This window comes from Myotis nattereri (genome assembly GCF_964212035.1).
Source record: "Myotis nattereri genome assembly, chromosome: 6".
NCBI lineage: Eukaryota > Metazoa > Chordata > Mammalia > Chiroptera > Vespertilionidae > Myotis > Myotis nattereri.
In genome coordinates this window covers 14395991-14422742 of record NC_138081.1, presented here as the reverse complement: position 1 = coordinate 14422742, position 26752 = coordinate 14395991, and the positions used below count along the sequence as shown (strand labels likewise).

At 42.1% G+C, this 26752-nt stretch overlaps 1 protein-coding gene across 5 annotated transcripts in view; it reads left to right on the top strand.

Annotated features, from left to right (window-relative positions):
* CCND3 (cyclin D3) overlaps window positions 1-26752 on the top strand; it is a 91584-nt gene that overhangs the window by 24892 nt on the left and 39940 nt on the right. For 2 of the 5 annotated variants that reach the window (XM_081095060.1, XM_081095057.1), the window contains exon 2: window positions 12164-12270. The exons of 1 other annotated variant lie outside the window; for it this stretch is intronic. In XM_081095060.1, the coding sequence (XP_080951186.1) occupies window positions 12169-12270 (102 nt within the window). In that variant the 5' untranslated portion in view covers window positions 12164-12168. Of the gene's footprint in view, window positions 1-625; window positions 788-12163; window positions 12271-26752 lie in introns of those variants that run through there. 2 more of the 5 variants (XM_081095056.1, XM_081095059.1) reach the window with 2 other exon arrangements.

The following is a 26752-nucleotide window of genomic DNA, read 5'->3' as shown; positions in this document are numbered from 1 at the left end:
ACTGAGCCCCATTTTCCTTCTTTATATAAACAGGGAGATGAAAGCAATACCTTTCTCTCAGGGCAGTTGCAAGAACAAAAAGAAGTAACGTACAGTGGGGCCTTGACTTACGAGTGTCCTGACTAACGAGTTTTTTGAGATACCAGCTGTCTCTCAGCTGATTTTTTGCATTGAGTTGATCGAGTAATTTGAGTTAACAAGCTCCTTAACGAGCTCGGTCTCGGAACGAATTATACTCGTAAGTCAAGGCCCCACTGTATATCAAAGCATGTCAGCTCCCACCCCTCCCATGGCCGCCCTCCCCACCACTCCTTCAGCATCCTATTGCTTGGGAAGAGCAGGTTGGAGTCTCAGTAGCCTGGTGGAATGGTTAAGAGCATCCATTCTGGAGCTACACTGCCTGAACTCAAAATCCAGGCTCAGGTCCATCACCAGGCTCCGAGCAATGGCCTTGAGCAAGTTACTGTAACCTCTTTGAGCCTCAGTTGCTTCATCTGTAATGTGACGGCCATACGGTACCTTCCTCGTAGGTTGTTTTAGGATTGCGATGAATGCGTCTCTCCATGCGCGTATTTGCTGCTGAGGTTAACCGGCCTGGAAAGGGTTCTCTGGCCGTAGTGAGGACACGTGTGGCTGAGTGGTCCGGCTAATAACAACGACAACAAGTACTCATATGTTGGAATTCTTCTCACGATAAGAGAAACACTTGCTTATTGTGGCAACGTTGAAAAATACAGAGAAGCAAATGAAAATGAACCAAGATCCCACTCCTCAGAAATAATCACTGGTAACATTTGGGTGTATTTCTTTCCAGGGTTGTTTCTGTTTAGACAGCTGTTTTCCTAAAATTGGGATCATGTGCTGCATTACAGTTTTGAATCCCCCCGCTGACCTCGTGGTGTATAAAACGAGCATGTTCCAGTGCCGCCAAAATGCTTTTTGAAATAGGGTTCCTGGCACTTTGTCTTGTTTTACTGATTGAAAGACTGTACGCGGAGGGAGCTGGTTAAGAGATGGATGCCATTCTGGAGGGAGGACGTCTGTCCCATTGCACGTTTTTACCAGTGCCTGGGAGGTAACGTGGGTGGCATGTGATCAGCTGGCTCTGTTGTGTCCTACTCATGTTGGTGACACATACATTTCTGGGTCCAGAAGGGATGACGCTGTCCACTCATTCATTCAGCAAATATTTATTGAGCATCTACTATGTGCCAGGCTTGTTTTATGTACTTGGGATACATTAGTGAACAAAACAGGCAAACATGTCTTCCCTTTTATAGCAAGGGGCAGGACTGGTGGGACAGATAGCACACAGTACACACAGTACATAAACGAAGTTATAAAGCTCATTAAAAGGTGATCGGGACTATGAACGAAACAATCATATAGAGCAGGAAGAGGGGTAGTATTGGAGAGGGGACATTTTACAGTTTTAAACAGGACGACCAGCGTCAGCTGAGAAGGAAGCGTTTGAACAGTGACTCAAAGTTAAGGAATTGGCCTTGTAGCTACCTGGGGGGTGGGAGGGCGTGTGCTAGCAGAGAGGGCAGCCAAAGCAAAGATTCTGGGCCTAGAACGTTCCGGGAGAATTTGAGGAATGCAAGAGGACCAGTGCGGCCGCAGCGGAGTCATTCTTGAGGAAGTTACTGTTAACCTCTGTGAGCCTCACTCCAGTTTGACACTAGGAGGGAGAGCCGATATGTTGGTTGAGAGAACCAGGAATGAGATCTTAACCAGCTGCAACGAATGATGTAAATTTAATAAGATACAAATTCCAACGAAAACAAAGTTTGCTCTGACGGTCACACAAAGCCCTCTGCAAAGCAAGTCACCTCAAATCCCTCTTGTTAGTCGACTGGGTGTGAATTAATAGCAAATGGTTAAGTACAGGATAAGGGAGATAGGTCTTACCAGCCATTCATTTAGTCAGCATGTCTTTATTGATGTCTGCTATGGGCCAGGACTTGCTAGGGGCTGGGGATTCAGAACAGGACAAAGTCCCTGCCTCCCTGGAGGTTGCATTGTAGTGGGTGGAGACTGACGCTGAGCAAACAAATGCATGATGTGATGCTGGGTGTTGATAACAGCTGACACCAACAGCAGTTAAGCCTGGTTCTCAAGAGAAAACGGTGGTGTCAGTCGGGTCTATATTCATTATGAGTCAGCCGTGTCATGCAGTTGCCTGAAAGCCAGTTCCACCTGAGGCTGTGTGAACAGAATGCCCAGCACTGGAGAGGTTGTGGTCTCTGCTTTCTGATCATCGAGCTAGACGTGCAGTATTGCATTTACATTCTAGAGGGACATTGACCAACCGGAACTTGTTCAGGGGAGGATGACTAAGACCATGGGGGGAGGTGGTGCTGTGACACCATCCAGGGGACAGGACCAGTTTCAGTGGATCGAGGTTCCAGCTCAGCAGGTCGAGGAATTTCCTCCTGGTCGGAACTGACCAGTAATAGAATGAATGGGCCATGAGAGAGGGTGCGACTCCATTGTCCAAAATTGTTCAGAAGAGCCTGGATTCACCTGTCTCGGAATACTAATGAGGGCGAAATGAATGTGGAAGGAGCTTGATTAAATATGTAGGGCCCCTTCCACTTCCAGGTCATACTGTGCATGAGAAGGAGAGAAAAGGGTTTTCTGCAAACAACCTGTAACACAAATAATTCCACATTAACCACATGTTAGTAATCAGCAACCACCAAGGCCATCGGTAGAATCCCAACATGTAGAAACCAGAAGTTCTCAGAATTCTTTCGCTCATCACTCTAGTTTGGTGTCCAGATCTGAGCTCTAGAAGCTTCCGAGGGTTGGAGACTGTTCAGCAGGAGAGCCATGGGCTGGTCAGCAGATCCACCCGCCCACCTTTTAATTTGGTGATTTCACGTGACAAGAATTATACAGAAAGTCCTCCTGTAGTTTTCACCCAGATTCCCCAAAGGTTAACATTTTATCACATTTGCTTTATTATCTTATCTTCCTAATGTATGCATACATTGTTTGAATGTAAGTTGCAGTCATCATGTCCCTTTACTCCTAAATACTTTTATTTTTTTATTTTTAGAGAGAGTGGAAGAAGGAGACATCGATTTGTCGTTCTACTTATTTATGCATTCATTGGTTGACTCTTGTATTTGTCCCGACTGGGGGTCAGGGCCCATGATTTTGGTGTTTGGGGACAATATTCTAACCAACTGAGCTACCCAGCCAGGGCTGAGTGTTTCTTTTTTTTTTTTTAAATCCTCACCCAAGGACATGCTTTTATTGATTTTTAGAGAGAGAGAAAGGGAGTGGGAAAGAGAGAAACATCGATGTGAGAGTGAAACACCAGTGGATTGCTTCCCACACACCCTGAGCAGGGATGGAACCCACAACCTGAGTATGTGCCCTGACTGGGAATCGAACTGTGACCTTTCAGTGTATGGGAGAACACTCCAGCCAACTGAGCCAACCGGCCAGGGCTGAGTGTGCATTCTTCAAACAAGGACTTCTCTTACATAACCCCCGTAAAATGACAAAAAAACAGGAAATTAACATTGCTACAATGTGAGAATCTAATCTACAGACTTTATTCAAATGTCACAATAGTCTCAATGATATGCTTTATAGCCCCAAAGAAAAAAAGTCCCAGATCACGGGTTGTATGCAGCTGTCATGTCTCAGTAAGTTTCCTTTAATCTAAAATGTGTCCTTAATTACCCTCTGTCTTTCATGATATCAACATTTTGATGGGTGGGCAAAGGACTTTTAAGTAAAGCCTTTTAAAAAAAATGAGCGAAAACAGGGAGAAGGTTTTGACATGGATCCTCAGGTCCCTGTGGTTTATGCATCAAGCACGATTTCCCTGCTTAAGAGGCCTTACTGGCTCCACACTCCTCATCACTAAGCATCCAAAGCCCCTGCGTTGGTTTCCTAGGACAGCCATGACAAAGGACCACACTGGTGGCTTAAGACAGCAGAACTATGTCCTCCCACAGTTCTGGAGGCTGGGCGTCCAGAATCAAAGTGTCTGCAGGCCATGTCCCTCAGAAGCCCGAGGGGAGAGCCTTCCTGCCTCGTCCATCTTCTGGTAACTCCGGTATTCCCTGGCTTGTGCTGGATCACTCCAGTCAGCCTCCGTCTTCACATGGCCGTCTTCCCTCTGTCTTTCTTCTTGTAGGGACGACAGTCATGTCAGGTACAAGGGCCCACCCTGCTCCGATATGACCTCCTCTTAATTATACCTGCAACCACCTTTTCCAAACAAGGCCACTTCGGAGGTACGGGGGGTTGGAACTTCAATATGTTGTTTTGGGGGACACACCTCAACCGCCAGGACCCCTACCCCACCTTTCCAGCCTAACCCTGCATTTCTTCGTATGTGGTCCCTCTGCTCCAACCACAGTCATTGTCCTCAAGGGGACCCTGCTTCCTCCCAGACTCAGGGCTTTCTTCTGGCCATCTCCACACCCCCAACCGTGCCGCCCCCCAACAATCAGGGAACGGAGGTGCCGGAAGGTGAACTTGCTCAAGGCCTCATTCTCTGACAGTCCCCTGGGTTATTTCCTCCTCACGGACTCTTGCTGGTTGCCGTAGCAGGGATCTCAGAGCTGGCGCGTGTTCCAGTCGCTGGCCTGCCCTCTGAAATCCTCAGGCCTGTGAGTGCCCCGCGCCTCAGCTGACATGGATCGTACTGCGTCCTCAGTTCTCAGGGTGGGGTGGGGGCTGGGATGCGGGTCTTTTATGTTCATGGCTTCCTCCCTTCCCACCAGAGCCTCATGGCCCTGGTACCTTACACCCTGCCCGAGCTTCTCAGAGTAGGTAGGGCACAGGGTGTCCAATGTATAACATCTCCTGCGGACTGTGTCCCGTGTGTCCGGGGCCCCACTCCAGACCTCCTGAATCAGAGTCTCTGGTGAGGCCCATCTGGTGTGAGTGTCGACCTGTGAACCAGGAGGTCACAGTTTGATTCCCAGTCAGGTCATATACCCAGGTGGTGGGCTTGATCGCCAATGTGGCAGGAGGCAGCCAATCAGTGATTCTTTCTCATCATTGATGTCTCTCTCTCTCTCCCCCTTTCTCCCTTCTTTTCTGAAATATATATATATTTAATTTTTTAAAAGAATCTCTGGTAAAGAGACACAGAGCCTGCCTCTTTAATAAACTTCCCAGTGATTCTTATAAGTTTGGGAATTGCTGCTGAGAGACCTCGTCAGATGCTTATAAAATGATCGGTGGACTGACGGACCAGTTGACTGCATGAATGAACTTCCCCGCTGTGTTTCTATGGAGGGCAGACCAGGAAGAAACGAAAAATTTCCTGTCAGTTTCCACACTCAGCTTTTCTGTGAACCTAAAACTGCTCCCAGAAATGAAGTTCCTTTTTAGAAATGAAGGTTATTGCCTATAGCATAACTGAAGACTGTTGTGGGGCTTACCCACCGGAACCTCCTCAGTATCTGGGTGTGCCCTATTTCTACTCAAGCTTCTTTCTCTTCCATGATGTCCCATTCAGAATCCTAGGGAAATCGGCAGGTCTCTGATCTGGTCCTGACCTGCCCAACCCTCCCACCCCTTGCCCCAAACTCCGAGAGCCTGGGGGTGACATAAGACAGTTGCTCCACCCGCCCCCCGCCCCCCCCCCTCAGAGGAGCCCAGCTGTTTTCCCCAGCCCCTCATTTCAGCCACCTGAGCCCATTCACAGTTTTCCTGTCAGTTAACCGGGCCCCACTGCACTGTGGGAAGGGGCCCCTCTAGTTGGCTCTGTGTCATTTACTGGTGTCGTTCCTCGGGTCTCATCGGAGCAGGTGTGGGCAGAAGCAGCTGGGTGAAATGAGGACATTTCCTCCCCAACATTCGAAGCTTCTCTCCCCCCTCCCACCTCCATCCAGCAAAGGGCAGCCCCCAGGAGAGGGGTTGCCTTAAACAGGGAGGGGACACACTTGAGGGAAAGGGGAAAGCAGTGGGTTTGCACGGCCACCCTGCCTTTCTGTGGTGCTCTTGTTGTGGAGGGAGGACTGATGTTACCGGAAAGGTGGCGGGAGGGGGGGTGGGAGGCTGTTTCTGGGACTACCCTGGTCACTGACTTTGCCTGCAGCCTGAAAGGCACTGAAGACCAATTATGAAGCTGGCCAACCTATCCCCTTCCGGGCTGACTCCTCCCTGTCTCCTAAGAAAATGGGTGCAGTCAGACTCAATGCACATTCTAGAACAGAGGTTGAGCATGCACCTGATCCCCTGAAGGGCTTATTACACAGGCACTGCCGGGTCCCATGCCAGAGATGCTGATCAGTGGGACTGGGGCGGGGCCTGAGAATTTGCATTTCTGATGTGTTTCCCAGACCATGTGGCTCCTGCTGGCACAGGGGCCACACCCGGAGGACACGGTTCCAGGGGATCCCCTTAAGGCTCCTGATAAGTGGGCTCTGCCTAGCCATCACCGGGGAAGAACAGGTCACTCAAGGAAGTTGGGCCCCCGGCGGTGGCCTTATCACTCAGGCTCAAATCACAACCCTCCCTCTTTGCAGGTCTGTATGCTTTCACTAGATTTGGGTAGGACTGTGGCTTAAGAAAAAGACAGAAAGAAAACCTCTGTGTGCTCCCCACTCACGGCGAGTCCCGTACAGGCAGTGCCTCCTGCCATCTTGAATCTTGTTTGTTTGTTTTGCATGTGATATTTGTGACACTTCTTATTTATGTATGTATTTTTTTAATATATTTTTATTGCTTTCAGAGAGGAAGGAGAGAGAGAGAGGAGAGAGAAAGAGAGAATCATCAATGATGAGAGAGAATCATTGATTGTCTGTCTTCTGCAGGCCCCACACTGGGGATCGAGCCTGCAACCCAGGCATGTGCCCTTGACCAGATTCAAACCCGGACCCTTTAGTCCACAGGCCGACACTACCCACCAAGCCAAACTGGCCAGGGTGATCTTGAATCTTTTATTTTTATATCTTCTTCCTGGCCAATCACAGGAAAAGATGGATGACCCCTGTGTTCTCTGAATCTTATTTTCCAACTATATGCTATGAAATATTAGTCAGCTATTCAAAAGCATGAAGGCAATCCTATGTGGTGACGAGGGAGTGATCTGCCGTAACATATTGTAGCGTGAAACTGGTGAACTGTAGGTGGAATATGGTATTGCTTTTATGAAAACAACCAACCATGAAGCTATAAATAAGTATGTATATGTATGTCTATATAAGTATTTACATCCCACAAAAAAGTGTGGAAGGACCTTTTCCAGACCACCAATAGATGTTAGCTCTGGAGGATGGGAGATTTCATTATTTACATTCTCTAATCCTATATTTTAACAAACCTATCTGACTCTGTAATTAAAATTAAATAATAAAATAAACAAAATAAAATGCCAGTGAAATGCAGTTGAAAGAGAAGGGTAGAGCTCTGGAAAGGTACACTCAACTATTTTTAAAAATATATATATATTTTTTTATTTATTTCAGAGAGGAAGGGAGAGGAAAAGAGAGTTAGAAACATCAATGATGAGAGAGAATCATCCATCCGCTGACTCCTGCATGCCCCAGACGGGATCAAGCCCGCAACCCAGCCATATGCCCTGACCAGGAATTGAACCATGACCTCCTGGTTCATAGGTCAACACTCAACCACTGAGCCACGCCAGCTGGGCTGCACTCAACTATTTATAGTAGGGAATAGGAGGAGGGCTGGAGGTTCTATCATTAGCCGCCCCCCCCCCCCTTCCCCAACACACACACTTCTGGACTGTTTGAATTTGTTAAAAAGTGGATTGTTGGTTTTTTAATTTTTTTAAAGGGCATATAGACAATGAAGGAAATAGCCTCCCTCTCTCCTCTACCTGTTCCCCAGCCGCCCCTGGCTCGCCCCCACCAGCGGCTGCCCCAAACCCTCCGCACTCCTCCAGGGCTCTGCCATCTCATTCCTTCCAGTCAACGTCAGATTTCTTCACTTGCTGCCTCCATTTCTTCAACAGCCATTCTTTTTATTTTAAAGAAGCATTACATGTTTTTGTTTGACGATCACCAGCATTCCAAACATGGGAAATAAAATCCCGTAGCCCTAAGACAGCATCCACAAGCATGACTTGATCTTGTCCAGTCCTATCTGCCGCTCACTGCACACGAATGTCCTTTCATGATTGTAATCTGCACAAATGCTATTTTGTGTCCTGAAATTTTTTACGTCACCTAATTTTGTAAGCCCGCCTGTGGATGGACACAGCATCATTTCTTTATGAATGGCACTGCGGTTGTTTAACCAGGCCCTGATTGTTAGGCCTTTGGGTGTTTTCCAGTTCTTTGCTATGTATTCATTCATGATTTAACCCCCTCTTTTGGGCCCTGCCTCCTGCCAGCCTATAAAAACTGCCCTCTTAAAGGTCACTGCCATGGGTCTTCCCTCCAAATCTAGCAGCCTCTTCTCAATCCTTGACTGAGCCCTTGTCCTGACTTTAATGGAACTTGGCCTTATTAACCACCCTCACCGCCACCTACCAGCCCATCCATCAAACCGTTGGTGAAATTCCAGGCTCCCTTCACTGGCTTTTGTTTTTCTCTTTTTAAAATCTTCTTTCTTCCAAATACATGTTTACATTTTCATTGTAAAAGAATAAAACAACTAATACTTAGGTAATACAGAAAGTAAAAATACATTATATTTTAATGGAACTGAATTATGAATAATATCATTCAAAAAAAATACAAAAGCACACCTATCTATATAAATTATGAAGCAGTATAATAAAACTAAACCCATATCATACCTACCTCACAACTCAAGAAATTTAACACCACTGATTCCGTGGAACCTTCCTCTGTGGCCCTCTCTGGGTCATCCCACTAAGACACTCTGGCTCTGAATTAGTTTTAATCACTTGCAGTTTTGAAGGGGTATTATCCACAGGTTCTCAACCTGTGGGTCGAGACCCCTGAAAATACATCCTGCAGATCAGATATTTACATTACGATTCATAACAGTAGCAAAATTATAGTTATGACGTAGCAACGAAAATAATTTTATGATTGGGGGTCACCACATGAGGAACTGTATTAAAGGGGTTGAGGCATTAGGAAGGTTGAGAACCACTGAAGGACTGTTGTTTCTTTCCAATTCTGTGCCTTTAATTTATTGTTATTCTTTCCAGTTTGCTTCCAATTTTGCTAAGACCTCCAATAGAATGTCAACTAGAAGCAGGAATAGCAGGCATCCTTGACTTGTTGAACATAAAATAAATGCTTCTAATGGTTTTTTGTAACGATGACTCCTATAGGTTTTTGGTACATGCTCTTTAATAGGCTAAGGATGTTTCTTTTTTATTTCTAGTTTAGTGTTAAATTTTATCAAATGCTTTTTCTATATCTATTGAAATGATCTTACGGGTTTTCTTTTTTCATCTGTGAATGCTATAAATTACATTAATATTTTTATGTTAAGCTTTCTTTGTATATCTGGGATAGAGTCAAATGGGGCATAATATAGTATCTTTTTTTATATAGTACTGAGTTTGATTTGTTTATATGTTGAACAAGGTATCAACATCTATGTTCATAAGTGATATTAACCTGGATTTTTTTCTCATACTATATTTGTCTGTTTTGGAATTAGAATTTTACTAACCTCACTGAATACGTTCAGAATGCTTTTCCTTCCTTAATCTCTAAGAAAAGGTGGCTTAAAATTGGAATTGGTGCTTTCTTGAATATTTGGTAGATCATTCCTGTACAGCCTTCTGGGCCTGGTGTCCTCTTTGTAGGAATAATTTACATGACCTATTTAAATTTTGTTTCTGGCTGTGTGTGAACTTAAAGTGGCCAGATGCCTGGGCTAGGAGCAGGTTATGTCTGTTCCCTGCATACTCATTCATAATGCCTCTTTCCACTTTCAAAGATCTCCTTGTTCAGATAACAAAATATGTGGGTTTTGTGTGTATTGGACTATATAGGTTTTTCTCTTCCTTCTTGAATTAGTTTTGGGAAATTATATAATATTGTCTAGTTTGTCTGCTTCACATTTATTGGCATTAAGTTGTTTGTAGTTTTCTCATTTTAAAAACTCTGCTGTGCCCTGGCCAGGGTGGCTCAGTTGGTGGAGCGTAGTCCTGGGCACCACAGGGTGGCAGATTGATTCCTGGTCAGGGCATATACCCAGGTTGCGGGTCTGATGCCCAGTCGGGGCGAGTATGGGAGGTACTGATATCTCTCACATCGATGTCTGCCTGCCTGTCTGTCTCCCTTCCTCTCTCAAATCAATTAAAAAACAGATGCTCGGGTGAAGATGAAAAACACACACACAAAACTCTGCTGTAGCTTTCAGTATATCACTTTAAAACTCTCTAACATTGTTTATTTGCAACTCTTTTCTTTACCTTGATCAATATTACCTACGTTTTTTCCATTTTTATTAGTCTTTTTTATGTACACATTTCACATTTGACTTTATTGACTTTCTCTACTGTTTATTTTTTATGTCATTAATTTTTGCTCATGTTTATTGTTTTCATCTTGCTACTTTCTTAGAATTTATTCTGCTGCTCTTTTTAAAAAAATTTCCTATTATCTATCTTTGATAGATAATCGGTTTTGAATCTTTTTTTTTTCTTTTCTAATATATGCACTTAAGGCTATATATTTCCTTGTAAGTGTTGTTAAAGTTGAATTCTGTAATTTTTTTTCTTTATTGAATATATATATATCATAAAATGCATGTATCTTAAGTCTATAGTTTTATGAGTTTCGGCGAATGTAAACAACCATGCTCCCATCATCCAAATCAAGATATAGGATATTTCCATCAGCCCAGAAGGCTCCGTGGGGCCCATGTTGGATCCATCTTCCCTTCGTCACCAGTTCATTAGTGTGAGGACTATGCGAGGCCAGACGTTCATCTAAATGGAAGCATTCAGTATTCTCTTTAGAGGGCAGCTTCTTTCATCAGCATGTACTGCATATATTAGTTCATTTGCTCCTTTTTATCACTGAGGTTATTTCATTATATGGATGGATATGCACTATTTGTTTATCCAGTCTCTGCTGATGTTTGTTTGGATTGTTTTCAGTGTTTGGCTACTATGAATAAAGCACCTATGGCCGAAACCGGTTTGGCTCAGTGGACAGAGCGTCGACTTGCGGACTGAAAGGTCCCAGGTTCGATTCCGGTCAAGGGCATGTACCTGGGTTGCGGGCACATCCCCAATAGGAGGTGTGCAGGAGGCAGCTGGTCGATCTTTCTCTCTCATCGATGTTTCTAACTATCTCTCTCCCTTCCTCTCTGTAAAAAAATCAATAAAATATATTAAAAAAAAAAAAGCACCTATGAACATTCTTATGCAAGTCTTCTGTGGACATAGTAAGCTTTCATTTCTCTTGGGTAGTGGAAATTGAGAATGGAGATCATTCTCAATCTCAGAGAAAATGTGTTCATCATCAAAAAATTAAGGTCAATGGGGGGGAAAAAAGGAGATATATGTACGACTATGTGTAATACTTTAAACAATAAAAAAAAAATTAAAAGGCACCCAGCCTGTGTGGTTTAGTGGTTGAGCATCAACCTATGAACCTGGGGGTCACGTTTCGATCCCCGGGCAGAGCACATGCCCGAGCTGTGGTCTCGATCCCCACTAGGAGGGGCCGTGCAGGAGGCAGCTGATCAATGATTCTCTCTCATCATTGATGTTTCTCTCTCTCCTTCTCCCTTCCTCTCTGAAATAAAAAAAGACTTGGACCGCCCTAACTGATTTGGCTCAGTGAATAGAGTGTTGGCCTATGGACTGAAGGGTCCCAGGTTCAATTCCGGTCAAGGGCACATGCCCAGATTGTGGTCTAGATCCCCAGTGGGGTTGTGCAGGTGGCAGCCAATCAATGATTCTCTCTCATTATTGATGTTTCTAGCTCTCTTTCCCTCTCCCATCCTCTCTGAAATTAATAAAAATATATTTTTTTAAAAAGGCACTGGTATTACTTTTATACCATCCTAGTGACTTTGCTTTTTAAATAAATGGAAAACGATGTACAATTTGTTTGTTTTTTCAACCCTACTGGAAGATATATTTTTATGAGAGAGAGACACACACAGACAGACATTGATTGGTTGCCTGCCGTAGACACCCTGACTGGGGATTGAACCTGAAACCTAGGTATGTGCCCTGACTAGGAATTGAACCTGAAACTTTTTTGATGGACAGGATTGATGCTCCAACCAACTGAACCACCTGGCTACAGTGCGATGTACAGCAAGCATGTCAAACTCACGGCCCACAACGAATATTTTTGCAGCCCAGCCAATACAACGGTATGTAAGAAACGTTTTAATAAAAATGTCTTAATTTTTGTAACTTAATTACAATACCCTGTTATACATAATTATTAATAACGAACTACAACGTTCGCTAATGACTGATCACTATAATCGTGTTGCATTCATTTCCCTGACGGGCCTTACGCGCAGGCGCACCATTTCTCTCCACTAACACCAGCAGTGAACATTTTCGCAGCCGATTGCCACGTCATTAGTCTTGGACTGACTTGTTTGGTGTGCGCCACAGGAAATATTTCACTTTCGGAGAACAAGAAACATAGGTTTATTTGCGTTATGCTTATTAATTTGTGCAGTTATTCAGTATCTGGTAAGTTGATGTTCAAGAAAAATATTGAATTTTTATTAAAATGTTCTATTATTTTATGGTAACGATTACTCATTTATTTCAGCCCTTTGTATTCAGCATGTCGCTATCAAAATAAACCTACGTTTCTATGAAAACTGAAGCTTTTGTTTTTTTTCGGCCCACATACACTTAAACCTTGTGTATTTGGCCAGTGTTAGCCTTTGAGTTTGACATGCTTGGGGTACCGTTTTACTATGTGGCCGCTGGTGGTTTTTGTTTTAAATGTTGACCTTGTGTTTTCATACGGTTTTGCGGGAGAAAAGGACTGAGATGCAAAGTCAGCTCCTGCTTCCCCGGTCATGTTACGCACGGCCAGGGGCGTAGAGAGGGAGCCGTGCCTAGTGGTGCACCTGTGATTTTACCGCCTTCTTGTCTGGAATTGGAAAGGCGGGGTCTTAGTGTAGCTGTCCAGTGTGTTTTATGATGTGGTATTTTCATTATCATTTAGTTCTAGTTCTTAAAAATGTTTACATTAAGATTTTTTTTCTTTGAACTATATGTTACTTGGAAGTGTGTTTTTCAATTTCCGTGTGTGGGATGATTTGTTGTTGTTTTTGATGATTTCTAAATTAGTTGCAATTTGGTTGCTTAATATAGTCTTTGTAATACTAATTTCTTGAAATGTTTTGTGACATGCTTTATGACCTCATGTGTAGCTAATTTGCATGCTTAAAAGAAAAGTGTATTCTCTAATACACACACACACTTATATACATTTACTTAACAAGCTTAATATATATGTACACACTTATATAAATATACATAAATTTATAGATAATAGACCTCAAGCTTATTAATGGCATTGTTCAGATCTTCCAAATCCTTTCTGATTTTTGTCTGTTCAATCTCCAGTTACTAAAAAAGATGTATTAAAACCTACTACCTCAATAGTGGATTTACCAGTTTCTTCTTATAGTTTTGTCAAGTTTGACTTTGTATTTCAGAACCTTTATTATTTAATATATGCAGATTTAGAATTACTATATTATTCTAGCAAAAAATAAATTATTTTTTTTCTGATTGGGACTACATCAAACTATAAAATTTTTGCACAGCAAAAGAATCCATGTACAAAACAAAAAGACAACCTACTGAATGGGAGAATATATTCACCAATGAGACATCCAATAAGAAGTTGATATACAAAATGTATAAAGAACTCATACAACTCAATATAAAAAAATAACCACACAAAAAATCCAATTAAAAAATGGGCAGAGGGCCTGAATAGATACTTCTCCAAAGAGGACATACAGATGGCCGATAGACATATGAAAAGATGCTCAACATCACTAATCATCAGAGAGATGCAAATTAAAACCACAATGAGATCTCACCTCACACCTGTCAGAATGCTTTTCATCAGTAAATCAGCAAACAACAAGTGTTGACAAGGAAGTGAAGTTAAAGGGAACCCTCGTGCATTGCTGGTAGGAATGCAGACTGGTGCAGCACTGTGGAAAACAGTAAGGCCCAGCTGGCGTGGCTCAGTGGTTGAGCGTAGATCTATGAACCAGGAGGTCACAGTTCGATTCTGGTCAGGGCACATGCCCGGGTTGCAGCTCGATCCCCAGTGGGGGGCGTGGAGGAGGCAGCCCATCAATGATTCTCTCTCATCATTGATATTTCTATCTCTCCCTCTCCCTTCCTCTCTGAAATCAATACAAATACATATATATTTTTAAGAAAATAGTATGGAGGGTCCTCAAAAAATTATAAATAGAACTGCTTTATGTCCCAGCAAAACCCAAAACACTAATTCAAAAGAATTTTCATTTCAGTGCTTTTTACAATAGCCAAGATATGGAAGCAACTCAAGTGCCCATCAATACACGAGTACATGAGTGAATAAAGAAGCTATAAAGCACACACACATACACTGGAATGTTACTCAGCCATAAAAAAGTGAAGTCTTACCATTTGTGATAATATGGGTGGACCTAGAGGGTAGTATGCTCAGTGAAATAAGTCAGTCAGAGAAAGACAAATACCACTTGATCTCACTTATTTATGTGTGGAATCTAAAGAACAAAATAAATGAACAAAACAAAAATAGAAACAGATTCGCCCTAGCCGGTTTGGCTCAGTAGATGGAGCGTCGGCCTGCGGACTGAAAGGTCTCGGGTTCGATTCTGGTCAAGGGCATGTTCCTTGGTTGCTGGCACATTCCCAGTGGGAGGTGTGCAGGAGGCAGCTGATTGATGTTTTTCTCTCATCGATGTTTCTAACTCTCTATCCCTCTCTCTTCCTCTCTGTAAAAAATCAATAAAATCTGTTAAAAAAAATAGAAACAGATTCATAGATAGAGAGAACAGCTGATGGTTGCCAGAGGGGAGGGTGGTTGGGGGATGAGTGAAAAGGTGAAAAGAATAAGAAGTACAAATTGGTAGTTACAAAACAGTCACAGGGGTGCAAAGTACAAGCACAGGGAATATAGCAAATGATATTGTAATAACTATGTATGGTGCCAGTCGGGTACTGAAAATATCGGGGGGACACTTTATAAAGTAAATGATTGTCTAATTACTATTCTGTACACCTGAGGCTAATACAAAATAATACTGAGTGTAAACTGTAATTAAAAAGTAAAAATTTAAAGAAGTAACCATCCCTCTGAAATAAAATAAATTATTATTGTAGCCAATTTTCAAATCATCATACAGTGGCTATTTCTTTCCATGCTTTTTGCCTCAGTGCCTATTTATCTCATGTTAATATTTGGTGTCAGCTTCCTTTCCGTTCGCATTTATTTAGCATTTGTTCCATCATTTAACTTTTAGCCTCTCTCTGTATTACTTTTTTTCTACCTCTGCTTTTAATGAAGCCTAGATTAGAAGTCAGTAGATCTGTATTCTAGTCTTAAAAGTGTCCTGGAGTCTTAGATTCTTAATTTTTCAATTGGGTGCAAGAATACATGCCTTGCACACCACCCTTCACCGTGTTGTGAGAATCAAGTGAGATAAGTTATGTGAAATCATTTTAAAAACTAAATTATCCTGCAAATTTTTATTGTTCTAGCCATCTAACAGAGTGTCCCCAAAGCTTGTTTAAAGCCATGGTGGTTAAGGGCTTAGTTGGTTGATAGAGCCAGGTTTTTGCATTTGCAAATTCTATTTCATAGGGTGGTTGTAAGATGTAAATGTATTAAAAGTGCTAAATTATCTGGAGCATAGTAAGTGTTCAATAAAGAGTAACTCATTATTTTTATAATTATCATTATGACTATTGTGTTGCTATTGTTTTTACCCTGAATTCTAGATCCTCAATTTACCAGTGTGTGATCATAGGCAAATTTCTTAACCTCGCTAAGCCCCAACTTCTTCATTTTTGAAGCTAATAACTCCTTCATAGTGTTGTTCTGAGAATAATGTAAAATAATGATAAAAAGAGCTTGGTACGGTGTCACGGTTTCCATAATCTTAGTTTTGAAGGTATCTTCTGCTATTAGAGTTCTAAATGTTGGCACTTTGCTGACGCCCCAAATCATCTATAACCTCTTAGCTGAATTTGAAGCCCTTCTTTAAAATGTAGTTGAGTAGAACCACTTGGAAATTTTACCGTCAATATAAAGCATTTTATCCAAAGTTAAATTCTTCATCCTTTCTCCCCACCAGTCATTTCAGCTTCTTGAGAACCTAAGTGATGTGTTTAAGTTAAGCCCTACCCTTAAGGAGCTCACCATCTCATAGAAGGCTGACTTTAAACCATGCCAGTGTAGAAATTCGTACAAGGTGCTTCAGGAGACCCTCGAGAAGAGATGAACCCTGTGGGGAAGAGGGTGATCAAGGCAGGGAAAGCTTCCCAGACCAGGGAAAGCCGTTTCCCCATTTCCACCACATATACCAGAACCGTCACCTGTCATTCTCCCAACACAAAAGATTGGGGTGCAGAACATTAGACAAATTTTTTCACTCATAACTTCAAGAAGTGACTCAGGGATCCAGCGGCCTTACTTCTTACAGTGTCTGCATCCTGAGAGTCCTTTATTAGCTTCTGCATCCTCCTCTCTCACAACGGAGAGCGTGAGGACTGTGCTTGGCCTCTCATGTCCAGGCCTGAAGAGACGGCATCATTGCCGCTCGCAGTCCATCGGCCAGACCCAGGGGCTTGGCCCCTACCTAACAGGGAATTGTCATTTTTCTGTGCACCAGGAAGAGGCAAAGGGATTGATGGGCTTCTAACCAGTCTTGGCCATAGCTGCCTCAGAGGCACCTTTGACATCAGCAACCCCTGGCATGTTCCTCTTGCTGCTCTGCTTGCAAAGGCCTAGGCCAGCGGTTCTCAACCTGTGGGTTGCAACCCCTTTGGCGGTCGAACGACCCTTTCACAGGGGTCGCCTAAGACCATCCTGCATATCAGATATTTACATTACAATTCATAACAGTAGCAACATTACAGTTATGCAGTAGCCACGAAAATAATTTTATGGTTGGGTCACAACATGAGGAACTGTATTTAAAGGGCCAGAAGGTTGAGAACCACTGGCCTAGGCCATGAAGCAGAGGATCACCTCAGCAGTCCCATGTGTTCAATCCCCGCTTGATGAGACCCTCAACTTTTTTCTGCCATCTTGTTCACTTCAATAATACTTCCAAGTCAAGAAAAAATTATGGTGGCACCTAGATCAGTGCTTGGCACACAGTAGATATACAATAAGTATTAAAAAAATTTTTTAAAATTTATTTTAGAGAGAGAGACAGAGACAGACAGACAGACATTGACTTGTTCCACTTATTTATGCGTGGTTGATTCTTGTATGTGCCCTGATCAGGGATCAAATCTGCAACCTTGAGGTATCAGTACGATTCTCTAACCAACTGAGCTATAAGTATTTTTAAATGTATGAATCCTCTCAGCTCCAGGACTGACTTAGAGGTTATTTTGCAAGACTATTAAACTCAGTACTTGAGTGGGCTGATAGAGGGAGGTAGGGAAGAGGGGAGGGAGGGTGGAGGAATCCTACACAATCAGGGATGGAGCTTGTTTATTGGTCACCTCTGAACTACCCCTGAAGGTAAGTAAGAATAACTCAGTGCTAGAAACTTTACAGCATTTCTGCTTCCTCCCATAGAACCAGAAAGAAAACGTTAATGATTCCCTCTCATCACTGATGTTTCTCTCTCTCTCTCCCTTCCTCTCTGGAATCAGTAAAAACATATTTTTAAAAAAAGCCCAACCGGAGTAGCTCAGTGGTTGAGCGTTGACCTATGAACCAGGAGGTCACGGTTCAATTCCTGGTTGGGGCACATACCTGGGTTGCAGGCTCGATCCCCAGTATGGAGCATGCAGGAGGCAGACGATCAATGATTCCCTCTCATCATTGATGTTTCTATCTCTCCCTCTCCCTTCCTCTCTGGAATCAATAAAAATATATTTAAAAGAAAAGAAAAATATATTTAAAAGAAAAGAGCCCTGGCAGGTTTAGCTCAGTGGATAGAGCGTCAGCCTGCGGACTGAAGGGTCCTGGGTTCGATTCTGGTTGAGGGCACATGCCTGGATTGTGGGCTTGATTCCCAGTGGGGGGCGTGCAGGAGGCAGCCAATCAATGATTATCTCTCATCATTGATGTTTCTCTCTCTCTATCCCTCTCCTTTCCTCTCTGAAATCAATAAACATATATTTAAAAAGAAAAAAGAAAAGTTACAGGGCTGAGCAAAGGCCCCAAGGGACTGGAGCTGGAAGGGAGGGCCTTAGCGCTTACAGAAGCCAGCAGAGCCTGACTGGGCACAGATTCTGGTGGGTTCACACTCTAGCTTGGTGGCCTCTAGCAGTGGGGCCTTGGGCAAGTTACTTAATCTTTTTGTGCCAATTTTCTCATCTGTAATATAAAGATAATAATACCTCCCTCTTCTGGTTTTCAGATTAAGCAAGTTACTATAATAAAAAACATAGACCAATGACTGGCACAGTGTAAGCGCTGTACACTTGCAGATACTGTTATCATTAGGGACAGAAAAGAAATGGTTGCTTGAAGTCCCAAATTCATGGACTGGAAGGGCCCTTGGAGGTGACCGTGTCTGATCCCTACTGAGCACCATGGGGCTGCTGTTCCTGGTGTCCAGCCGGATTCTCTTACTGCTCCTGGTTTTCAGCTCACAGTTTGGTTCTACGCTACTTGGCAAGTAGGTGGCATTCAGTTTAAGTGCCAGCTGCCCCCTTGCCTGTTTTGCCCCAATCTGACTTTTCTTCCCCAGAGCACTTACACTTTCCCCACCACCCAGATCTCCACTCTGCCACCCCCTCACCATCCCACCTTCGTTTTCTTGGGTCTCTGTCCCATGGTCAGATTCTGCATGGCAGTATCAACCAGCTAATCTGATAAATGGTTTCCTCTGAAAGTCCCAGTTGCTGGTGCAAAGGTTGCTGCTTCATACAAAGGTGCATTATGACTGGGGCCCTTCTGGGGAATGTGCCCCACCCTTTGTGTCCTGGTATGTGGGAGGGAGAGAGAGAGTGCAGCATTCTACCTAGGAAGTGGGAGAGATTTAGGACATCCATCTCCCCTAAAAGAAGACAGGTCCTCTTTGAGCATCCATCCTGTTGGCTGGGGGCCAGATAAGGATACTGGCAGGGACATGGCAAGGGAATAGGGCAGGGACATTTAATCAATAAACTTCCAGACATAGAGCTAGAGACCTGAGTGGGTGGGGCAGGATATAAAAATGGGTAAGACTTGTCCCTGCCTGCAAAGATTGAGGGAAATAAAAGCACACAGTTAGTAAGCATACAAATAAACTATATCTCGAGCTAAAACAGAGACACATGAGAGTACCAACAGGGATGAGAGACTCATTGAGACTGGAAGTTTTGGATGATTCCATGGAGAGGTTGATGGTGGCCTGAGAACGGATACCTGAAGAGGATTTTATAAAAGTATATTGTGTTTTCTATGAATGCCAGAAAGTCTACAAACATTAGAACACAGAAAGAAAGGAAAATAAGCCCTGGCCAGATAGCTCCGTTGGTTAGAGCATCAACCCAAAACACCAGGGTTGGGGAACGTCTGGCCCACAGGCCCTGTAAGGCCCACAAAATCATTTGGTCTGGCCATGCCAAGGCATTAGGGGTGAGTTCATTAACTGTTTGCGCAAATAGAGCAGGCTAATTTTTAAGTTGATAATTTTGTATGGCCTGAGAATGGTGTTATAAATAGCCAAATGGCCCTTGGCAGAAAAAAAAGTTCCCCTTGCAGGTTCAATCCCCTGTCAGGGCACATACAAGAAGCAACCAGTGAATGCATAAATAAGTGGAACAACAAATTGATGTTTCTCTCTTTCTCTCTATTTTTTAATATATATATGTATATATATTATTGATTTCAGAGACTAAGAGAGAGGGGGAGCCAGCTCCGGTTTGGCTCAGTGGATAGAGCGTCAGCCTGCGGACTGAAGGGTCCCAGGTTTGATTCCGGTCAAGGGCATGTACCTGGGTTGCGGGCACATCCCCGGTGGGACATGTGCAGGAGGCAGCTGATGGATGTTTCTCTCTCATCAATGTTTCTCACTCTCTATCTCTCTCCCTTCCTCTCTGTAAAAAATCAATAAAATATATTTTTAAAAAAAAAGAGAGAGAGAGGGAGAGAGAGGCGGAAACATCAATGATGAGAGAGAGTCATTGATCATGCCCCACTGGGGATCGAGCCTGGGCATATACCCTGACTGGGAATCAAACTGTGACCTCCAGGATCATAGGTTGATGCTCAACCACTGAGCCATGCTGGCCTGGCTTCCTTTCTCTCTCTCTCTCAAATCAATAAATAAAATTATAAGAAAAAAATAACGCACAGTCTCACAATTCAAGGAGACCTCTGTTATCTCTAGGTACTGCGATTATGGGTGATTTCTGTGTGCTATACATTTCTGTATTTTTAAGTTTTCTGTTATTGAGTTGTACAATAAAAAGAATAAACATTTATAAAAACAAAATTCAAAACCCAAAGAGAACTCAGTGATAACATTTCAGTACATTGTCTTTGTAGTCTTTTTGCCACACGTAATTTTATCATTCTAGTTATACAATTATACATATATACCTGCTCTTTTCTTTCTTTTTTTATTTCAGGGAGGAAGGGAGAGGGAGAGAGAGATAGAAAAGTCAATGATGAGAGAGAATCATTGATTGGCTGCCTCCTGCATGTTCCCCACTGGGGATCGAGCCCACAACCCGGGCATGTGCCCTTGACCGGAATCGAACCCGGGACTCTTCAGTCCACAGGCTGATGCTCTATCCACTGAGCCAAACCAGCTAGAGGTATATACATGCTCTTTTTAACTTCTTAGCATTTGCCCTGCTATTATAAATGCTTCATAAGTATAACTGAATGGTTGTGGGATATAGTTCTATAGCCATTTCCCTTCTATTGGACTATAAGCTTGTTTTTAAATTTTTGCTGTTATAAGAGGGCATAATCCTTGTAAACATATATGCATCCAATATAGGAACACCTAAGTATATAAATAACTCTTGGTGGACTTTAAGGGAGAGATGGGCAGCAATACAGTCATAGTAGGGTACTTTAACACCCCACTATCATCACTAGATAGATCTTTCAGACAAAAAAATCAACAAGGAAACAGCGACTTTAAATGAGACACTGGATCATATGGATTTAATTGATATTTATAGAACATTTCATTCCAAAGCAGAAGAATATACATTCTTCTCAAGTACACATGGAACATTCTCAAAGATAGACCACATGTTAGGACACAAAATAAGTCTTAACAAATTCAAAAAGATTGAAATCATACCAAGCATCTTCTTGGATTACAATGGCATGAAACTAGAAATCAACTACAATGAAAAAACAAAACAAAACTCAAAAACACAAACAAACACATGGAGACTAAAAAGCATGTTATTAAATAATAAATAGGTTACCAAGGAGACTAAGGAATAAATAAAAAATTACCTGGAAAATGAAAATGAACACACAAAAACCCCAAATCTATGGGACACTGAGCAAGTAGTTCTGAGAGGGAAGTTCATAGCATTACAGGCCTACCTCAGGAAGCAAGAAAAATCTCAAATAAACAATCTAAACCTACACCTAAAAGAACTAAACAAAGAACAACAAGAAAAGCCCAGAGTAAGCAGAAGGAAGGAAATAATAAAGGTCAGAGTGGAAATAAACGACAGAGTCTTCAAAAACGATACAAAAGATCAATGAAACTGAGTTGGTTCTTTGAAGAGATAAATAAGATTGATGAACCTTTAGCTAGATTCACCAAGAAACAAGAGAGAGGACCCAAATAAATAAAATCAGAAATGAAAGAGGTGAAGTAACAGCTGACATCACAGAAATACAAAGAATTGAACAACTATATGCCAACAAATGGGACTACCTGAGGAAAATGGACAAATTCCTAGAAACATACAATCTTTCAAGACTCAATCAGGAAGAATCAGAAACCTGAATAGACCGATAATAACTAATGAAATTGAAGCAGTAATGAAATAAAATAAAATAAAAAAAACTCCCAACAAACAAAGTTCTGGACCAGATGGCTTTACATGCAAATTTTATCAAACATTCAAAGAACTAACACCTATCCTCCTCAAACTATTCCAAAAAATTGTAAGAGGAGGGAAGGGTTCCAAACTCTTTTTATGAGGCTGTCATTATCCTAATTTCAAAACCAGATACACACACTACAAAGAAAGACAATTATAGGCCAATATCCCTGATGAACATAGGTGCTAAAATCCTCAACAAAATATTAGCAAACTGGATACAGCAATACACTATGATCAAGTGGGATTTATTCCCAGGATGCAAGGCTGATACTATATCCACAAATCAATAAATGTGATACATCACATAAACAAAATGAAAGTTAAAAATCACTTGATCAGCCCTAGCTGGTTTGGCTCAGTGGATAGAGCGTCGGCCTGCGGACTGAAGGGTCCCATGTTCGATTCTGGTCAAGGGCATGTACCTTGGTTGCGGACACATCCCCAGTTGGGGGTGTGCAGGAGGCAGCTGATTGATGTTTCTCTCTCATCAATGTTTCTAACTCTCTCCCTTCCTCTCTGTAAAAATCGATAAAATATATTTTTTAAAAAATCACTTGATCATCCCTGGCCAGTGTGGCTCAGTTGGTTGGGTATTGTCCCATGTACCAGAGGGGTTGCCAGTTCAATTCTCTGTCAGTGCACAAGCCTGGGTTATGGGCTCCATCTCTGGTAGGGGGCAGCTCCCTCATCGATGTTTCACTCTTTCTTTCTCTTTCTCTCAAAATAAATTAAGAAATCACATGATTAAGGATGCAGAAACAGCATTTGATAAAATACAGCACCCATTTATGATAAAACTCTCAGCAAGGCGGGAATAGAGTGATGATACCTCAACATAATAAAAGCCATATATGAAAAACCTACAGCCAATATCATACTCAGTGGGCAAAACCTAAAAGTGTTTCCCTTACCTTAAGATCAGGAATAAGAGAGGGATGTCTGCTTTCACCACTCTTATTCAACATAGTGCTAGCCACAGTGGTCAGACAAAAAGAAGAAATAAAAAGCATCCAAATTAGAAAGGGAGGAAGTAAAACTGTCATTACTTTCAGATGACATGATATTGTACATAGAAAACCCTAAAGACTCCACCAAAAATCTATGAGATCTAGTAAATGAATTTTGCAAAGTAGCAGGATACAACATTGTTTTTTAGAGAGAGAGGAAGGGAGAGGGAGAGAGAGAGAGAAAAAAACATCCATCGGAGGGCAAAACCTTGATCAGCTGCCTCCTGCATGCACCCTACTGGATATTGAGCCTGCAATCTGGGCATGTGCCCTGACCAGGAATCAAACCAGCAACCTTTCGGTGCATGGGATGATGTCCAGAAATCAGTGGCATTTTTATATACTAATGAACTCCCAGAAAGGGACTAAGAAAACAATCCCATTTACTATTGCAACAAAAGAAATAAGATACCTAGGAATAAAGTTAAGCGAGGAGGTAGAAGACCTGTACTTGGAAAATTAGAGGACATCGAAGAAAGACACAGAGGAAGCTACGAACAAGTGGAAGCATACACCAAGCCAAACGGTCTTCAAAGTGGCTGTGCCATTTTGCATTCCCACCAGCAATGATCGAAGGTCCCTGTTGCTCCACATCCTCACCAGCATTTGGTGTCAGTCTTCTGGATACTGGCCTTCCCATAGGCGTGTGGTGGTGTGTAATAATAGAAAAAACATATGTTGGTCTCTGCCCCCAGTTCCTGACACAAACTCCTAAAACCCTTGTGATTTTCTAACCAATAAGAGCACAGGTAGCATCTTTGTTCTAATATTTGGTCTTTGACCCCAGTTCCGGAGACAGGGCCCTTAGAATTTCCTGGGTGATAGGAGTGTCTTTTGTTCTAATGAGGTGACTCTGAGTGGGATTCTGAATGGTTTCTGGACAGGGACTAGAAAGACCATGATTAGAAGCTTGGAATTTTCAGTCCCATCCCTCCATTCCATAGAGAAAGGGGAAGGGCTGGAAATGAAGTTGATAATTGATCATGCCTACATGAGGAAGCCTTCTAAAAATCCCAATAGTATAGGGTTTGGGGAGCTTCTGGTGGATGAGACACACCTGGTACCAAGAGGGTGACGTACCCCAACTTCACGGAGACAGAAGTTCCTATACTAGAGACCCTTCCAGACCTTGCCCTATGAATCTCTTCATCTAGCTGCTCATCTGTGTCCTTTATCATATCCTTTAATAAACTGGTAGGCGTGTTTCTCTGAGTTCTGTGATCTTCTCTAGCAAATTAATCGAATCCAAAGGGGAGCAGTTCATGGGAACCTCAGATTTGTAGCCAAGTCAGGCAGACGTTGTGGGTAAGTTGGCATCTGGAGTGGGACTGAGCCCTTAACCTGTGGGATCTGACACTAGGTAGATAGTGTTAGAATTAGGTTAAATTGTAGGACACCCAGCTGGTGTTGCAGAATTGCTTAATGTGTGTGTGTGTGGAGGGACCCAGATCTCATGTCAGAAGTGTTGTGAATATGGTAGCTTGAGAGTAAAGGAGAAAGACATACAGGAGGAAGACTGAAGTTTTTCCTACACAAGTGGTATCTTATTTTTGTTTTAATTTGCAATTCCCTAATGGCATATGAGGTTGAGTGTCTTTTCATAGTCTTATGTGCCATCTGAATAGCTTCTTTGATGAGGTAGATCTTCAGGACTTTTGCCCATTTTTAGATCAGATTATTAATTTTCATATTCTTGAGTTTTAAGAGTTCTTTGTATATTTTGGACAGTAGCCCTTTATCAGTTGTCTCTTTTGCAAATATTTTATCCCAGGCTGTAATTTGTCTCCTCGCTCTCTTGACGTTGTCTTTTGCAGAGCAAAAGTTTTTCATTTTAATATAGTTCAGCTTATCACTTCTTTCTTTCATGGATCATACCTTTGGCATTGTATCTACAAAATTATCACCATATCCAAGGTCATTTAGGTTTTCTCCTGTGTTATCTTCTAGGAGTTTTATAGTTTTACGATTTATATTTAAAGTCTATGATCTATTTTTTTTAAAATATATTTTATTGATTTTTTACAGAGAGGAAGGGAGAGAGATAGAGAGTTAGAAACATCGATGAGAGCGAAACATCGACCAGCTGCCTCCTGCACATCCCCCACTGGGGATATGCCTGCAACCCAGGTACATGCCCTTGACCGGAATCGAACCCGGGACCCCTCAGTCCGCAGGCCGACGCTCTATCCACTGAGCCAAACCGGTCTCGGCATATGATCTATTTTGAGTTAATTTTTGTGAAGGGTGTAAGTTGGTGTCTAGATTCATTTTTTTTACATGTGGATGTCTAGTTGGTCCAGCATCACTTATTGAAAAGAGTAGTTTTGCTCAATTGTATTCCTTTGCACCTTTGTCAAAGATCAGTTGGTTATATTTATGTGGATCTATTTCTGGGCTCTCTGTTTTGTTTCATTGACCTATGTATTTATTCTTTCACAAATACTATATTGTCTTGAAGTTGGGTAGTGTCAGGCTCTGACTTTGTTCTTCTTTAATATTAAGTTGATTATTCTGGGTCATTTGTCTCTCCATATAAACTTGAGAATCAGTTTGTTGATATCCACAAAATAAGTTACTGGGATTTTTATTGGTATTGTGTTGAATCTATAAATCAAGTTGGAAAGAACTGACATCTTGATAATATTGTGTCTTCCTATCCATGAACATGGAATATTTCTTTGCTTATGTGATGTTTGTTTGTTTGTAATTTTCATTTTAAAAAAACACACCTCACTGGAGGATATGGTTGTTTTCTGGTGGGTTTTTTGTTTTTTGTTTTCTGAGAGAGAGATTGGTTGCCTCCTGTACGTGCCCTGACCAGGGATCAAACCGCAACCTAGGTATGTGCCCTGATTAGGAATCAAACTCACAACCTTTTGGTATACAGGATAATACTCCAACCAACTGAGCCACAGGCCAGGACTGTTTACTTAGTTTTTTAAAAAATACCTTTCATCAGAGTTTTATAATTTTTCTCAGTTAGCTCTTGTACATATTTTGTTAGATGTGTAACTATCTCATGGTGGTCGGGTGTGCTAATGTAAATGGTAATTTCAAATTCCACTTGTTCTACCTGCTTACATCTAAGAAAGCAATTGGTTTGGGTATATTAACCTTGTATCCTATAATTTTGCTATAATCATGTGTTAGTTCCAAGATTTTTTTGGTTGATTCAGATTTTCTTTATGAACAGTTATGTTATTTGTGAACAAATACAGTTTTGTTCCTTCCTTCCCGACCTGTATACCTTTTATTTCCTTTTCTTGTCTTATTGCACATTAGCTAGGACTATCAGTACAATGTTGAAAATAGTGGTGAGAGGGAACATCCTTGCCTTTTCCTGATCTTGGTGGGAAAACTTCAAGTTTCACACAATTAAGTATGATATTAGCTGTAGGTTTTGGTGGGTGTTCTTTATCAAGTTGAGGAAGTTCCCCTTTATTTCTAGGTTGCTGAGATATATCATGAGTGGGTGTTGGATTTTGTCACATGCTTTTTCTGTATCTACTGATATCATCGTGTGATTTTTCTTCTTTTGCCTATTGATGTGATGGATTACATTAATTGATTTTTGAATGTTGAGCCA